This window comes from Chiloscyllium punctatum, chromosome 44 (assembly GCF_047496795.1).
Source record: "Chiloscyllium punctatum isolate Juve2018m chromosome 44, sChiPun1.3, whole genome shotgun sequence".
Taxonomy (NCBI): domain Eukaryota; kingdom Metazoa; phylum Chordata; class Chondrichthyes; order Orectolobiformes; family Hemiscylliidae; genus Chiloscyllium; species Chiloscyllium punctatum.
The window spans coordinates 42,506,626-42,524,972 of NC_092782.1; the positions used below are offsets into that span (position 1 = coordinate 42,506,626).

At 42.4% G+C, this 18,347-nt stretch overlaps 2 protein-coding genes across 2 annotated transcripts in view; one reads left to right on the top strand and one right to left on the bottom strand.

Moving 5' to 3' along the window:
- The window catches only part of LOC140466617 (C-type lectin Cal-like), a 176,148-nt gene that overhangs the window by 83,432 nt on the left and 74,369 nt on the right, over nucleotides 1–18,347 (bottom strand). The window lies entirely within an intron of this gene.
- Nucleotides 3,833–16,917, top strand: LOC140466648 (C-type lectin Cal-like). Its single transcript, XM_072562088.1, has 5 exons — nucleotides 3,833–3,911; nucleotides 5,184–5,332; nucleotides 13,103–13,231; nucleotides 13,317–13,422; nucleotides 16,696–16,917. The coding sequence occupies exons 1-5, from the start codon at nucleotides 3,857–3,859 to the stop codon at nucleotides 16,782–16,784; spliced, it is 528 nt and encodes a 175-aa protein (XP_072418189.1). The 5' UTR covers nucleotides 3,833–3,856; the 3' UTR covers nucleotides 16,785–16,917.

Genomic DNA, 18,347 nt, shown 5'->3' on the forward strand with positions numbered 1-18,347 from the left:
TGCCCTCCCCACCAACCCTCCTTTCACTCCCGGCACTTTCCCTTGCCACTGCAAAAGGGATAAAACCTGCACTTACCCCCTCCCTCCACACCTCAGTCCAAAGCCCCAAAGGACCCTTCCACATCCAACAAGGATTTTCCTGCACATCCAAACACCTCATCTACTGTGTCCATTGGTCTCGATGTGGTCTGTTCTATGTTGGGGAGACAGGACACCAACTCGAGGAACATTTCAGGGAACATTTCTGGAACACATGGACACCACCCCATGGCCAACCATTTCAATTCCCGCTCCCACTCTGCCAAAGATATGCAAATTCTGAGTCGGCTACACTGCCAAATTCCAGTCACCTGATGCCTGGTGGAAGAACACTTCATCTTACACCTTGGGACCCTCCAACCACACGACATCAATGTGGACTTCACCAGTTTCCTCATCTCTTCTCCCCCCACCTCATCCCAGATTCAAACTTCCAACTCAGCACCATCCTCTTGACCTGTCCTACCTGTCCATCTTCCTTCCCACCTATTTGCTCCACCCACCCCTCCGACCTATCACCATCACATCTCCACCTGCATCTACTTATCACCTTCCCAGCCATCCCAACCCTACCCACAACCCAATCCACCTATTTATCTCACAGCCCCTTCTCCGCTCACCCCTCATCCCCACCATATTCCTGATGATGGGCTTATGCCCAAATGCCAATTCTCTGCTCCTCAGATGCTGCCAGCCCTGCTGTGCTTTTCCAGCACCGCACTTTGCAATTCTTATCTCCAGCATCTGCAGTCCTCACTTTCTCTGACAAATCAGCCCTGATCCAACTGAGTGATGGAACAGGCTTGAGGGATTGAGGGAGGTGGGATTCAAAGATCTTGTGCAAATCGGTTAATGTTAGCAATGACAGGTAAAGATCCATCTTGGTTTGTTTACTTGTCTGTGATAATTAAGATCTTTGACAAATATTTATATCTACAGTGAAGCATAAAGCAGCTCCAAATTTGTCCAGTTGTCTTTCCACAATCATTGCCCAAGATTTGCATGTGCTCCCATCAAGATCCAAGATGAAAAACATATTAAAACTGATTGGGAGAATGGGAGTATTTCAGAAACTAGTCAAATTTGCAGACAAAAAAAGGCTTGTGTTAGGCCTGCCCATATTCGAAAGATGTAAAATGGCCGACAACGGATAAACATAATTAAATAGGCTGCTCCACCATTCAGAGAAACATAATGGTACCTTTGAGCAGGGCTACTCCAAATTGAACCTGAGGCCCTACACAGTCATCCCAGACAGTTTGATGAGAGGATGCCTAAGGATAGACACAAGTTCATTAGAATAAGGCAAGTGATTGATTCCAGCCTCATTAATGAAAGGATGTTGTCCCATTAGGTGAACGGTATCTTTTCAAACAAGGAGTCCAGAACAGTCCTTGAGGCAGTCGACCTAACTCATTCTGCCGCTATTAAAACAACAGCTCCATTTATTTTGTAGTAATCAGTTGTTTCTTTGAAATTATTCTCAATATTAAGAAATAAGTTCTTGTTAAAGATTATTCAGATTATCATAGAGATAGTTTTCAACATAATTATAAATCCACATATATAGCCAAAGAATAATAGAAGCATTAGGAGAAAAATATTGAAACACAGATGTGAAAAGTTAATTAATCCTGGGAAATACTTTCCATATCTCTGAGAAGATGCCTGGCACAAAATAGATTGTTTGCAGCTCATTAGATAAAAGTGCCAACAGTAGAAGTAGCTGTATAACATTACACTTTATAACTAACGTTACAATAGAAATTAATAATAGGTCGTTGGTTTGCTGACTGAGCCAGTGGGTTTGTGCTTAGACGTTTCGTCACCGTGCTGGTGACATCATCAGTGAGCCTCCAGGAAAGCATGGGTGCCCTGACCTGCTTCCTACTTTTGTGGCCTCTAGGAATTCCCCTGCATGCTTTTGTTTGGCCTTTCCCAGGATGGGCACATTATCCCAGGTGAACTAGTGTCCCTGTTTGTTTGTGTATGTGGATACTAGTGATAGCTGGTCAGGTGGTTTGTTGCTAGTTGGTGCTCATGTTTCCTGGTGGCTAGTTTCTTACCCATTTGTCCAACATAATGTTTGTTGCAGTCCGTACGGATAAGCAAGTTTGGGAGAGATCTGAAGGAGTATACCCAGTAACTCTGGAATATGAATGAATCGGATGCATAGAAAGATCCCAAGGCCTGGCGATTACAATTTTGATTAAACACCATGCAATCATGGAAACTTGGGGCTGCCCATCATTGATTAGGTGTTTCACAGGATTGGGTGTATAGAATAAGGGGACGGACACAGTGACCACGATCTATGTGATTATTGTAACACAAAATGTATAAAAATGCTGTATTTGACTGTAACAATCAGAGTGTGTCATTGATCTCTCTTCTGATCTGAGCCGCAGGTTAAGGGAGTGACTGGGTTCTCACATCGTGGCCAGATTTGGGGAAGGTCTTTGACCCTCTCCCTGCATTAACCAGCTGTTGCTTGAAAAAGAATAAACTCTGCCACTTGCCTGAATCCTGCTGCCTCCTGAGCCTTTGTCCTCGGTCAGGGGATATATTCCTACACCTGGTCAGGCTTCATTGCACTGGCGCCTATTGATAGGGAGTTTGGACAGAGACAGCAGAAGCACTAATACATGTATCTCTTCAGAAAACATGCCGACCAGGTATCCCAAAGTTAAATAATCCCATTCGCCAGCATTTGGTCCATATTCCTCTAACCCTTTCCTATTCATGTCCCTGTCCAAATGTTGTTTAAATGTTGTAACTGTACCTGCCTCTATCACATCCTCTCACTGCATATTCCATACACACACCATCCTGTGTGTGAAAACATTACCCCTCAGGTTTCCTTTACATCTTTCCCCTCTCATCTTAAAACTATGTCCCTGAGTTTTGGACTCCATTATTCTTGGCTATTCACCCTATCTATGGCCCTCATGATTTTATGAAAGTTTATGAGGTCACCCCTCAGCCTCCAACACTCCAGTGAAAAAAACTCTGAGTCTATCCAACGTCTCCCTATAGCTCCAACCCTCCACTCTCACTATGACTCCATGACTCGATAAAATGGTACAGTGCCAGAGGACTGGAGCATAGCTGATATGGTTTATATATACATACACACATGGGAAAACAGAATAAGCCAAGAAACAAGTGGTTTAACCACATTTTCAGAAAAAGAAGGGAACAACAACTAATAATTTCATGCACATTTAACAGAATAAAACATTCCAAAGTTCTTCTGTGGAGCACGAAAACTAAATTTAACATCAAGTTTTGTGAATATTATCCCTTTATTCTGGGAACTTCATCTCATAACAATAATAAGTAATCCAAACTGTTTGCATCAATCACATTTATTAAATCCTACTTTCTGAAGTGCATTCATTAACACGCTGATTATGGTGTTGGGAACAGTGTTTGCCAATTCCATCTCTCACTCAGCAATCACAATGTCACATCATAAATTCTCAGGCATAGCACATCAAATATTTTGAACATTTTTGAATATCCTGTATTTGAATATCCTCCAGACCCTCCTGTTGGCTGACAGCCACTGATTGTTCAACAATAATATTGACATCATGAATGGTTGAGCCAATCATATTTGAGTCAATGGTTCCATGCTCCTCACAGCTGATGATATATATTGGAAGTAGCAATAGAAACCCCATCACATCCGATAGCTGGGAAAGAGAGAGGTAACAATGGGAGCAGGAAATTCCTACCTTTATCCTGATGTATTGATGTTAATGTTGAATCTTTTTTCTATTTCAGCTTTGAGGAGAGGCACTTCACCTCAGACATGAAGCTGATTGGAGTTTTGCTGCTGAGTGCATTGCTCATCAGTAATGCGGCAGGTAAATGGATTCTCTTGTCTCCAAAAATCCACCATTGCAAACTAAAATCAAGATGTAAATTGTCATGTGGAAAGTGTTCCCATAGAAGCTGGGAATTTGGGGCAGTCAGACTGAATGGGATAAGTCCACCTGCAGCAAGTCTCTGTTACCCGAGACCCAGCAGCTCACAGTCACTGTCCTGAAGTGTAAGTCAGACACACTCCAACACAAAAGAGCACAGCTTTCTCTCGACTTGATGGAAAAGTACATTGTAGGAAGAACACTGTCTGTGAGAAGATAGAGAATGAGGCCTCATAAGTACTGACTGCAGCCAAAGGTCAAATGTTTGAAAAACTGACCAGGGTCCTGCAATACTGAATGGGGATGGGAATGAATGAAGTGGCAGAAATATGAGGAGATAATGTGAACAATATAGAGATCTGAGGGGTGGAAGATGAGGTAAGGGAAACTTTTTAACATGAAGGAATGAAAGGAATTGGGGAAGTGTGGGAAATGGGACAGTTGGAGGGACTGCCAAACACTGCGGAGTGAGCTCTCATTTTGGGAAGAAACAGGAGAGATATCAGAAACACTGGTATTGACCGTGGCATCATCAGAACAGGACAGACAAGATACTGAATGGAACAGACTCCGTACGGAATGTGACATGGGAATAAGTGCAATGATGGCATCAGTGGGAGCTGGGGCATTTATCCAGTTCTGCCATTGACAGTGTCACCTCAGAAATAGAAATGTTGAGGAAGGGGGCAGCCTGAGATGAACCATGAGGGCAAATGATGGGTGAACATTTGGAGTAATCAAAGGTTGATGATATTTTAGATAGATTCATAAAATATAAGCACATCACCGACAAATCAATTAAGGAATTTGTGTGAAATGACCTCCTCCAGAGTGTTGAGAATGTGAAACTTGTGATTACACGGTGTGCTAGAAACAGACTCTACAGTCCCCATTGAGGGGAAAGTAGACAAGCCGAAGGGAATGAAGTTAATTGGTGGCATTGTTCGAGGAAGTGACCAGAAAGGAAGGGGACTCCTGTGGGAAATAAACACTGTCTTTGACTAACTGGATGAAACAGCATCTTTCTGTACAGTACTTTCTCTTTGTTTCCAAATAAATAAACAGAGTGAGCATGAAGAAGGTTATTGCAGTTCGGTGGAAAGTCTCACTCTGAGGCAGGCCCCATCGACCATGTGCTCACCAGTTTCTAGCCTCATGAAGGGGCAATGAATTGTTAATGATGTGATTATTGCAGCTTGTTTTAATCTGCAGCTGATCAACAGACACCAAATTCAACACGTATTGATCAGGACCTGGAGAAACGAAGTCTTCTGGGCAAAGGGGATTGTCCTGGTGGTTTCACTTATTTTGGCTATTGCTACAAGTTTGTTTCTCAGCCAAAGACTTGGATTGATGCTGAGGTAAGTCCTTGGAATCTCCATTGTAAGTTATTGGGTTGTGTTCCTCAGCGTTTCTAAAATGACTGGACAGAGAATGAAAGAAGCTTCTTATATATTCCTGGATGTTTCTGAAGCCGTGTATGCATGACCTGGGTAACGTGAACTCCATAATATCCCAAAACAAATGATGAGGGTAATGAGCTGTGACATGAATCTGCCAGACATGGAGGGTTCTTTATTCATCTAAGGACAACAGCGAGACTTGATTTATTCATTTGTTGGATTGGTGACATACTTTAAAAATTAGGGTCAGACCGTTCAGGAGAGAGGTTAGAAAGCACTTCAACACTCAAAGGGTGTGTTATAGCAAGACAGCAGCGAATGCTGGATCTGTTGTTCATGTTAAATTTGAGATAGATAATATTTTTGTTAATCAAGGGTTTCAAGAGGAAGGGGCATTATGTAGGTATATGGAGTTGTCTACAGATTAGCAATGATGTAACTGAATGTCAGAACAGGCTCAAGGGGCAAAATGGCCTCCCCGTGTTCCTATGACCTTTGTTTGTATGTGGACAATTCCAGCTAGGTCAGCATTTACAGCCCAGCTCGATTGGCCCCGAGAATATGGTAGTGAGCTGCCGTTTTGACATTCTGCAGCCCTTGGAATTTCGGTGCACCTTCTAATGTTGTAATGAAGAAAATTCCAGGATGTGATCGAGCAACAGTGAAGAAAAAAGAGATTACAGACACAAGACAAGATGATGTGTGGTTTGGTGGTGGTGCCATATAACTACTATCATTCTTGTTCTAGATGGAAGAGGTCACAGGTTTGAAAGATGCTGTCTCTGTAGCCTTGCTGAGTTATTGCAATCCATCCCTTGGATGGGATACACTCTGCATTAGTGACGGAGGGAGTGAATTTTCAAGGTACCTGCTGGGTGTGCCGATCAAGTGAGCTTCTTTCTCCCGAATACTTTCAAACTACTTGAACTTTGTTAGTGCTGTACTCATCTCAGGAACTGGAGAGTACACCCTCTCACTCCTCACTTCTACTTTGCGTGTGGTGGACTGGCTTTGGGGAGTCAGGAAGTCAGTTAATCACAGCAGAATTCCAGAGCTCTGTCCTTGTAGCAACAGGTATTTATTTATTTATATGCTGCTCCAGTTCAGTTTCTGACAAATGGCACTGTGATGTTAATGGAGGATGATTCTGTGATGGTAATCTCATTGAATATCAAAGGGAGATGTACAGATTCATTCTTTCTGAAGGTGGTCATTGCCTGTTTTAACTGGGCTGAGCTTCTCTGGAGTGGAGGAGAGTGAAATCAGCATGTGCCTGATCCTGATCGCCATCCAGGGAAACGTCCTACAAAATAAATGGAGTAGGAATTCTGTGGGGCCAGTATTGGAATTCTGATCTTCAGATCATAGAAAACATGGTTCATTTTGAAGATCTGTTCCCAGCTCATTGAAAGGCCAGATACTGTTTAAAAACCTACAGCCACTCAACTATACATTCAGGTATTCTTGAAAATGCACAAATGTGTTTAATATTTGATCTGACTTGTTGACTGGAAATTTATTTTTTGTGGCTTCCTCAGGTCTCTTTCACTTGGTGAGTGATGTCTGCGTTATCAACCAATTTTATGCCTTCCTGTCAGGCAATATTTTTCACATATATTCTACACATAATACATTACACATCTTTGTTCTTTTACTCATATTTGGAAAACAATGGATTTATCAGAGATAGCCAGCATGGCTCTGAACAGAAGAAGTCTTGTCTCTCAATTTTGATTGCATTTATTTAGCAAGCTGCAGGTTGGCTAACGTGGTGCCACTGTTTAAGAAGGGTAGTAAGGACAAGCCAGGGAACTATAGACCAGTGAGCCTGACGTCGGTGGTGGGCAAGTTGTTGGAGGGAATCCTGAGGGACAGGATATACATGTATTTGGAAAGGCAAGGACTGATTAGGAATAATCAACATGGCTTTGTGCATGGGAAATCATGTCTCTCAAACTTGATGGAGTTTTTTGAAGAAGTAACAAAGAGGATTGATGAGGGCAGAGTGTTAGATGTGATCTGTATGGACTTCAGTAAGGCGTTTGACAAGGTTTCCCATGGGAGACTGTTTAGCAAGGTTAGATCTCACAGAATAAAGGGAGATCTAGCCATTTAGATACAGAACTGGATCAATGGCAGAAGAGGGTGGTAGTGGAGGGTTGTTTATCAGACTGGAGGTCTGTAACCAGTGGACTGCCACATGGATTGTTACTGGGTCCTCTACTTTTTGTCATTTACATAAATGATTTGGATGCAAGCATAAGAGGTACAATCAGTAAGTTTGCAGATAAACTGGACGTGTAGTGGACAGGAAAGAAGGTTACCTCAGATTACAACAGAATCTTAATCAGATGGGCCAATGGGCCGAGAAGTAGCAGATGGAGTTTAATTCAGTTAAATGCGAGATGCAGCATTTTGGGAAAGCAAATCTCAGTTAGACTTATACACTTAATGATAAGGTCCTAGAGAGTGTTGCTGAACAAAGAGACCTTGGAGTGCAGGTTCATAGCTTCTTGAAATTGGAGTCGCAGGTAGATTGGATAGTGAAGAAGGAGTTTGGTATGCTTTCTTTTATTGGTCAGAGTATTGTGTACAGGAGTTGGGAGGTCATGTTGCGGCTGTACAGGACGTTGGTTAGGCCACTGTTGGAATATTGCGTGCAATTCTGGTGCCCTTCCTATCGGAAAGGAGTTGTGAAACTTGAAAGGGTTCGGAATAGATTTACAAGAATATTGCCAGGGTTGGAGGATTTGAGCTATAGGAAGAGGCTGAAAAGGCTGGGGCTGTTTTCCCTGGAGGGTCAGAGGCTGAGGGGTGACCTTATAGAGGTTTACAAAATTATGAGGGGCATGGATAGGATAAATGGACAAAGTCTTTTTCCTGGCATGCGGGAGTCCAGAACTAGAGGGTATAGGTTTAGAGTGAGAGGGGAAATATATAAAAGGGACCTAAGAGGCAATGTTTTCACGCAGAGGGTGATATGTGTATGGAATGAGCTGCCAGAGGAAGTGGTGGAGGCTGGGACAATTGCAACATTTAAAAGGCATTTGGATGGGTATACGAATAGGAAGGGTTTGGAGGGATATGGGCCAGGTGCTGGCAGGTGGGACTAGATTGGGTTGAGATATCTGGTCGGCATAGATGAGTTGGATCAAAGGGTCTGTTTCCATGCTGTACATCTCTATGACTCTATAACTCTAAGTGACCAAGATGGTTGAGGGTAGGGCAGTGGATGTTGTCTCCTTAGACTTTACTTAAGCATTTGACAAAACCCCTTCAAAGGAGCTTGGTCCAGAAGATTAAATCACTTCAAATTCACAATGAGTTAGTAAGTTGGATACAAAATGGATTGCCCATAGAAAACAGAGGGTAGTTTTGGAGGGGTGCTTTTCTAACTGGAGGTCTATGACTAGTGGTGTTCTGCCAGGATCAGTGCTGGGACCTCTGTTGTTTATTATATAGATAAATAGAATACATCATTTGGATGAAAACATTGATGGTCTGATTGATAAGCTTGCAGATGACACAAAAATTGCTGGAGTAGTGAGGAAGATTGTCAAAGAATACAGCACAATAAAGATCAATTGGGAAGTTGGGCAGAGAAATCGCAATAATGTGTCTTCTGGGCAAGTGTGAGGTGATGCATTTTGGGAGGTCAAATGCAAGAAACAAGTATATAGTAAATGGCAGACCCCTTATTAACATTGATGCAAAGAGGGAACTTGGGATGTAAGTCTGTGGTTCACTGAACATGGTAACATAATTCTGGTTGCCCTGCTAAGGGAAGGATGTTGGTAAACCTGCGGGGGTCCAGAAAGGATTTACAAGGATGTTGCAGGGACTGGAGGGTTCGGGTTAGAGGAGGGGGTTAACGTGCCGGGGCTTTTATCCCTGAAATGTCATACGCTGAGGGGTGACTTGACAGAGGTTTATAGAGGGCGGCACAGTGGCACAGTGGTTAGCACTACTGCCTCTCAGTGCCAGAGACCCAGGTTCTGTCTGTGTGGAGTTTGCACATTCTCCCCGTGTCTGCGTGGGTTTCCTCCAGGTGCTCTGGTTTCCTCCCACAGTCCAAAAATGTGCAGGTTAGGTGAATTGGCCATGCTAAATTGCCCGTAGTGTTAGGTGAAGGGGTAAATGGAGGGGAATGGGTCTGGGTGGGTTGCTCTTCGGAGGGTTGGTGTGGACTTGTTGGGCCAAAGGGCCTGTTTCCACACTGTAAGTAATCTAATCTAATCAAATCATGAGGGACATGGATAGGGTGAATTCCCAAGTTCTTTTTCCTCCAGTGGGGGACTCCAAACTCCAAAACTCGAGGGTGTAAGATTAAGGTGAGAGGGGAAAGATTTAAAAAGGACCTGAAGTGTAACATTTTCTCACAAAGTATACTGCATGTATGGAACAAGCTGCCAGAGGAAATAATGGAGGCATAAATATATAAGTTAGCTCACTGAGCTTGAAGGTTTATTTTCAGATGTTTCGTCACCATACTCGGTAACATCATCAGTGAGAGTCTGGTGGTATGTTCTGCCTCTTTATTTATAGGTCTTAGTTTCTTAAGGTGGATGATGGTATTTCCGGTTCTTAGTTTTCAAGGGAAGGTAGATATGGTCTAAGTCGATGTGTTTATTCTTGGAGTTCTGGTCAGAGTGTCATGCCTCGAAGAATTCTTGTGTGTGTCTTTGTTTCACCTGTCTTAGGATGTGTGTGTTGTCCCAGTCAAAGTGGTGTCCTTCCTTGTCTGTATGTGTGGAAACTAGTGATAGTGGGTCATGTCTTTTGGTGCCCAGTTGCTGTTCATGTATCCTGGCGGCAAGTTTCTTGCTAGTTTGTCTGATGTAGTGTTTTTCACAGTATCTTTTAAATGACATTAGTCTTGCTGGTCGTATCTAATGGATCCTTTAGGTTCATTAGTTGCTGTTTAAGTATGTTGATAGGTTTATGGGCTACCATGATGCCAAGGGGTCTGAGTAATCTGGAAGTCATTTCTGATGTGTCTTTGATGTAAGGTAACGTGGCTATAGTTTTTGGTTGGGTTGTGTCTGCTTGTTTGTGTTTGTTCCTGAGGAATTGGCGGAGTTTGTTTATCGGGTAACCGTTTTTCTTGAAAACATTGTATAGATAATTTTCTTCTGCTGTTTGTGGTTCTTGGGTGCTGCAGTGTGATGTAGGCTCACTGAAACAATGTCATAATGCAACTCTGTTTGTGGGTGTTGGGATGATTGTTTCTGAAGTTAAGTATTTGCTCTGTGCTCATTGTTTTTCTGTAGACGCTGGTTTGAAGCTTTCCCTTAGCTGTAAGTTCAACTGGCATGTCTAGGAATGGGAGTCTATTGTCATTCTCCTCCTCTTTTGTGAATTTTAGGCCAGTCAGGATATTATTGATGGTGTTGTACGTTCCCTCTAATTTGTTCCGTTTTGTGATGATAAAGGTGTCATCCACATAACGGACCCAAAGTTTGGGTTGGATAGATGGGAGGGCAGCTTGTTCAAGTCTCTGCATTACTGCTTCCGCTATGAGACCTAATATTGGTGATCCATGGGAGGTTTCGGTGAATTGCTTGTAGTTGGTTGTTGGTTAACTTGTTGGTTATTGAATGTGAAGTGGGTGGTGAGGCACAGGTCTACTAGTTGGAGGATGTTGTCTTTGCTGATGAAGTTGGTGCTGTCTGGTGTTTGCGGTGTTGGTTTTGCTGGTAGTGATGCCAGTGTTTCTTTGGCCAGGTGGATGTTAATTGATATGAAAAGGGCTGTAACATCAAAGGAGACCATTATTTCATCCTCATTTGAACTATTGTGTGCAGTTCTGGTTGCCACACTATAGGAAGGATGCGGATGCTTTGGATAGAGTGCAAAAGAAGTTTATCAGGATGTTGCTGCATTGGAATGTATTAGCTGTAAGGAGAGATGAGACAAACTTGGATTGTTTTCAGTAGACCATCAGAGGCTGAGAGGCGACCTGACCGAAGTTTCGAATATTATGCGAGGCATGGATATGGAGGAGGTCGGAATCTTGCTCCCAGGGCGTAACCATCAAATAGTAGGTGGAATAAGTTGAAGGTGAGGGGGAAAAGTTTAAAGGATATGTTCCAAGGTCAAAAGAACGTTTGGTCAGTTTAAGATAGAAAGGGTTTTCTGAATTTAAGGTACAGCCCCAGCTGCCAGTTTATAAACAGGTTTTTCCAAATTACATACATGTAGCTATCGGCTGTTCAATGGATACCTGAGTTTTGTTTGCAGTTTTGACAACAATTTGAATTTAACTATTTAATTTAAATTACACCCAGGATACTAAACCCAGTTGAGTTTGAATTTATTGTATTGACAACATCAGACCAATGAGAAGGTACGATGTTGAGGGTATAAAATACCAGGGCATTTTGAAAATTGGTCAAAGCAACTGAGACAGAGAACCATCATCTGAAGAAATAAACACCTTGCTCACAAAGAAATCTCAGAAGGCACTATCTATCAGAAGGTATCTTTTCCTGGAAAAGCAGTAGAAAGTAAGAAGATAATCCAGGGAGAAGACAGCAGAATAGGAAGGACAGAAGGAAGTAACTGTTTCTGATGACTGGAAGGAAGACAGCGGAAGGGTCTGTTTGGACTTGAGATTAAATTAATGCAATGTTTAATAATTGTTTTATTGGAGCAACAGTTTGATAGAGTTGGGGTCAGATAGTAATTAGTTAAGAAATGGGGGGGGGGCTGGGATTTGTTACGAGTTTTTGTTCAGTGTTCACTGTTAGAGTTAGGAAAATAAATTGCTATTTTTCTTTAAACAGTGGAAATTAGGAGGTCTCTTTCACTCACTCATACTTCAGCAGATTTCAAAGTGAGGCAAGCTTTTCTGGGTGTTTCAGTTTAATTAGCAGAGGGGTTTGTCTTCTGCATCGTAACAGATATGTGCAAGACAAGGGTTTTTATACAGAGCGTGGTCAGTGACTGGAATGCGTTGCCAGGACAAGTGGTGGGTGCAGCTATGAAAGCTACATTTCAGTAAATACTTAGACAGACACATTTACAGGTGGGGAATAATGGGATTACTTCAGAATGCCATCATGATCAGCTCAGAAATGCTCAGGGTGAAAATGTCAAATACTAAGTGGCATAGGTTTAAGCTGAGGCGGGAGAGTCTTAAAGGATCCGTGCAAGGCACACTTTTCATAGAGGGGACAATCAGCGGCTGGAACACACTGCCAGGGAAAGTCACAGATATGTGTTAGAGCTATTGAGACAGATGCACGAGCAGGTTGGAGATAGAGGAATCCTCCCATATACAGGCAGATGGGATGTGTTTCGAATGGTACCATGGTCATCACAGAACTGGTGAGCTGTTCGGCCAGTTCCTGTGCTGTATTGTGGACTCAAATGTTGTACTTTCCACTTGGAGCTGTAGCAGATAAATGAAGTGGGATAATTTATTAAGAGTCTTTTATTGTTAGGGTTTCCATGATATTTTGTTTTTAGCATTGTTTTTGGAAATGTCATAAATATGTTAGATAGATTAATGATCAGAAATAGTAAATCTTTGCAAATGCATTGTATTTCTTATCCACACTTTTGAGTGAAATTTTATAATGGGGGAAAAAGCAATGTATCCATAAAAGAAAAATTAATGCCACTGCAGCAAATTTCCAACATTAACCTGGTGGAGAAACATAATTGAACATGTTCAATGTAAAAACGTAGCCAGCAATAAATCGTCTTTCTTCAAATCATTTCAAGTTGCACTGCCGAACGCTGGCTCCTGGTGGTCATCTTGCTTCCATTCACTGGGAAGAGCAGAATCGTATTATTGCAGAGAAATTCTCACGAACAGAATTAACTTGGATCGGCTTCAACGATATCTACAAGGTAACGTTACTGGTCTTGTTGCATTACATTATTTAGGGGAAACCAACAATATATTTTTCAGTGGTGTGAACTTATATCTCCACAGGAGAACTCTTTCCTCTGGACTGATGGATCTTCATCAGATTTTCTTCGTTGGCACAAGAGGCAACCCGATAACTATCATGGTAAAGAACACTGTGTGCATTTCATTGGTAAGTCAATGCTGTCGAATGTCTAAGGAAAAGGCAAATAGATCCATGAATGAGATTCTAACTGGACTCCGTGTGGTTGAGTTTCTTATGACCAAAGCTATTGTTGTTCCAGTCGCAGTATTTCACCGGTCACAACATAACTGGAAAAATGATACTGATTTTACCAAGATGATCAATTGAAAGCTTTATCTATAGCGGGTTTTAAGCACAAAGAGCCATCAATCAGGTTTCTTAATAAATCGTTGATTTATTCTCATAACAGAACTTATCGATTGAAGTCTTCATCGATTTAACATTGTCGGTGATGTAGAAGTAGGTTATTATACTCAATGTGAACACAAGCACACAGGTTATTATACTCAATGCGAACACACGCACACAGGAAATAAAGCTCAGTTTTCTCTCTCATAGTTGGCTTTGTCCTCTTTAAGCAGACCGAGTAGGGGTTTGTGGTCTGTGATTAGCACGAACTTTAACCCAAGTTAAACTTTAACCCAAGATGGAACTTTCTGACTCCGAATCTCCTTCGTATTCTATCTGGGTGTATTTATGCTCTGCGTGAGCAAAAGACTTGGATGTGTAAGCTGTTGGGTATTTCTCTCCATTGAGCCACATTAGAGCTAATATCATCCCAATGCCACATGGAGATGGTAACCTTTGAGGATGATAACTTCACCTTTACTTCATTGGAAGCTCGGGATTGTCTGAGACCATTTCTAAGGCTGACCCTGCATTAGAAGTTGATGCAAAGGCACCAGGATGGATGTCAGGTTATGTTTGAACTTTCTGTAATAAATTACCAGGTCAAGGAATGAGCTGAGCTCCTGGACAGACATGGGAGCTAGGGTATGTTTGATCACTCTCGCATTATCTTCCAATGGGTGGAACTTGGGGAACCTGGAACATTCGTGGTTCACTTGTAAGGCATCGTCCCACTTAGGAAAACATTTAAAGGACTATGTCCAAGTTCTCACAGTGTTCCTTATTGGTTTTCCCCATTATTACAACAATTGACCTGAAGTAAATATTGACCTGAAGTAAACCTTGCAAAATGTTCTCCATCTTCCGCTGAAAATTACACCTGTAGTGATACCCCAGATGGCAGTTTTGTATACTGGTTCAAAACCTTATGGGTATTAACTGGGAATCCTCGTCGAACTGCAATTGCAATTCAGTGTGGCTCATGTCCAGCTGAAGGACAGCTTTGTGTGTAAATCCTCTAACCCATGGATTGGGTATTTATTCAGCTGCGAAAATATGGTTCACCATTTGATTTAAGATCCCCAAAGTGGTGCACCGACCCATCAGGTTTCAAAACTGGTAAAACCGGTGCTTCCCATTCCGCGAATTGGACCAGTTTGATGATTCCTTCAATTTCCAGTCTTCTCACTTCTGCCTCTTCTTTTGCCTGTAAGGCACATGGCACTTGGCAGGCCTTGCAGAATCTCAGAACTGATGGCTGGTCAACATGCAAAGTGGCCTGGGCTCCTCAGATAGTCCCTAGGCTCACTGCTGCCTCACAACACCAGTGACCTGGGTTCAAGTCCTGCCTCGGGTGACTCTCTGTGTGGAGTTTGAATATTCTCCCCGTGTCTGCATGAGTTTCCTCTGGGTGCTCTGGTTTCCTCCCACAATCCAAAGATGTGCAGGTTAGGTGGATTAGCCATGGGAAATGCAGGAGTAGGGTCGGGGTGGGATGCTCCTCGGAGAGTTGATATGCACTTGTTGGGCCAAATGACCTGTTTCCACACTGTAGAGATTCTATGAAATTCTACGCCTTCCGAGAAGATTTCTGGACATTTAATTCAGACTTCACTCAAGCAGCCATTTTCTATTTGAAAAATTTTAACCCATCCTAGATGAATCTCGAGCAGCCCCCATGAAGCTTGTGTCTGAGTCTTTTACTATAATCACTAGTAACTGAACCAGCTGCCTTTCAGAAGAGACCGGAACAGAGGCTGGATCATTAATCTGCAAATGTTCCCTTGGATAGATTCTCAGCCCAGCTGAGGTCCTGCATAAAATTCAGGGCTGGAGTCCAGAGCAAATTTTGTCAAAAACTGGTTGTGCGATGACTGATGTGGATGCGCTGGTACTGACCTCCACTAGAACCAGATGAACATTGATGATTAATAGAGGTTTATCTCAATTGGTCTGAATTTAGATTCTCCAAATCAGATCGAGGCAGTCTTTCCAGGATATGAACTCACCTGAATAGCTCCAAGTAACCCTCCACCTCCCTGATTTAAAACTACATCATCCAAAACACATTATTCTAAACTAAAATCTCACAGACTGTTTCAATTATCTGAAGTCTGTGCCATGGAGAAGGAGATTGTTTAACCCTGTGGAGAGTCTGTGCTGTCCATGTTCACAGGAGAATCCAGTCCAGAGTAAACTCAGCACCTTCACTCCCAAACTATCCAATCTCCCGCTGAATAGTATAAACATTTTAGATGTGAGTAACTTGTACACTGACTGCAAACAGGATCACAGCAGGAAGTCTCCCAGGTTATTTACAAATTGTATTTCTTGTCAGCTTTTGTTCCTGCTTTTCCTGGTCTGTCTGGTTTACTCTGAATTTCAATATTCCAAGGCAATCCCAACAAAGGAAAGGACCTAATTGCCCTGTATTAAAGCAATGGACACAACAAATTGCAGCAAAGATAGGATTACTTCACAAGCTGACCCTTGTACTTACAATGGTTAGTGACCCAGATAACATGGACCTGTCCAAGGATCAGACTGTATCATGTGATCAGCCTGCTCCATCTCAGCCTGCTCCAGCCGGTGATCAGACAACTCCTGTTCCTGAGAAAGCTCGCTATCGCCCTGGGGCTCATTCCCTTATACTCCATTTCCTTGTCAGCAGCCAGTGTGATCAAACCTTGACACTGTCCTGTCTTCAGTGATTGGTCAGTTTGACCATTGGGAAATATCACAATATTGTCATCTAACACAGTCATTCATCTTCCACTCAGTAAAACAATTGCTTGTTTTCTCTGGAAAGAGGCTTAACTCTCAACTTTAATGAACCTTGACCTCAGGCCAGTCTATTCCGGTTATTCACGAAAGCTATGTCCTTAAAACATTGGTGTTCTTTAATGAACCGTATGGTATTTACACATCATAACCCTGTGGCTTAGGGTTACGACCAATGCTCTAAATAAAGCAATGGGGAAAATGACAAGATCATTGATAATCTCAAAAACACAGAAGGAACCAATCACACAAACAGTTGTCTGATTTATCGAACTCTTTTCTTTTCTCCAGCAAAGACACCTGATTGGAACGATCTGCCTTGTGATCAGAAATTGTGTTTCCTTTGCTCCTACAAACTGCCGCGTCCCTCCTGCGAGTGAAAGAGTCTATCACTGCTCCCTGGATCCTGTCTGGGAATAGATGTAGTGCCTCAATCTGCTTGTAGTTGCGATCACAGCCAATGATGACTGTACTGACTTAGTTTCTCAGCCAAGAATAAAAATTGCATCCTGAGTTGTGTGTTTGTTACTGTGAGTCTAGTTTATAGCAGCCTTCCTGTCCCACTGATGCTTTCTACCCATCTGTCCTTTCAATGCTATACTGTGGAGGAGACAGCAGATCAGGGGCATGGATAATTTATAATTCATTTCTGCAAAGGAAGGATTAGAGTCACAGAGACACAGAGAGGTACAGCACAGAAACAGACCCTTCAGTACCAACTCGTCAACATCCACAAGATATTCAAAAATGATCGAGTCCCTTCTTATTCACATACCCATCCAGGTGCCTTTTAAATGTTGTAATTGCACCAGCCTCCACTGCCCCTTCTGGCAGTGTATTCCATAAACACATCCCTCTCTGCGGGAAAACATAGCCCCTTAGGTTCTTTTTAAATCTTTCCCTCTCACCTTAAACCTCTGCCCTCTAATTCTGGACTCCGCTACCCTGGGGAAAAGACCATAACTGTTCACCCTACCCACACCCCACATGATTTTACAAACATCTATGAGGGCAAGCCTCAGCCTCCAACGCTCCAGGGAAAATAGTCCCAGCCTATTCAGACACTCCCTATAGCTCACACCCTCCAAACCTGGCAACATCCTTGTCAATCTTTTCTGAACCAGGTAAAGATTCACAGCATCTTTCCTATAACAGGGAGACAAGAGCTGAATATAGTATTCCAAAAGTGGCCTAACCAATGTCCTATACAGCTGCAACCTGACCTCCATATTCTGATACTCAATGTACTGACCAATAAGGACAAGTTTACCAAACACCTTCATTAACCTGTTAATTTGCAACTCCACTTTCAAAGAACTATGACCCTGCACCCCAAGGTCTCTCTTTGTTCAGCAACACTCTTCAGGACCTGAACATTAAGTGTATAATTCCTGCCCTGATTTGCCTTTCCAAATTACAGCACCTCACATTTATCTAAATGAAACTCCACCTAAAACTCCTCAGCCCATTGCCCATCAGATCAAGGACCCTGAGGTAACTTTTTCACTGTCCACTATACTACTAATTTTGTTATCGGCAAGGTTATTAATCATGCCTCCTATGTTGACTTTCAAATCATTTATATAAATGACAAAAAGCCTTGCACCCCACACCAATCATTGCTGCACACTTGTAGTCACCAGTCTACAGTCTGAAAAGCAATCCTCTACCAATCTGCTCTGACTCCTACATTAAACCAATTTTTTATCTAAGTGGCTAGTTCTCCCTGCATTTCATGTGATCTAACCTTGCTAACCAGTCCACCATGTGTGACCTTGTGAAATGCCTTGCTAAAGTCCTATTGGCAACTTCCACCATTTTGCCTTCATCAATCTTCTCCATCACTCTTCAAAACAAAATTCAATCAAGTTAGTGAGACATGATTTCCCACGCACAAAGCCATGTTGACTATTGTTAATCAGTCCTTGCTTTTCCAAATACAT

What these genes read in the sequence shown, in the direction of transcription:
- LOC140466648 (XM_072562088.1), top strand. Translation starts at nt 3,857, where the DNA reads ATGAAGCTGATTGGAGTTTTGCTGCTGAGTGCATTGCTCATCAGTAAT. An exon ending in AGACTTGGATTGATGCTGAG is followed by an intron (nt 5,333 to 13,102) that starts GTAAGTCCTTGG and finishes AATCATTTCAAG; the next exon opens with TTGCACTGCCGAACGCTGGC. An exon ending in GCTTCAACGATATCTACAAG is followed by an intron (nt 13,232 to 13,316) that starts GTAACGTTACTG and finishes ATATCTCCACAG; the next exon opens with GAGAACTCTTTCCTCTGGAC.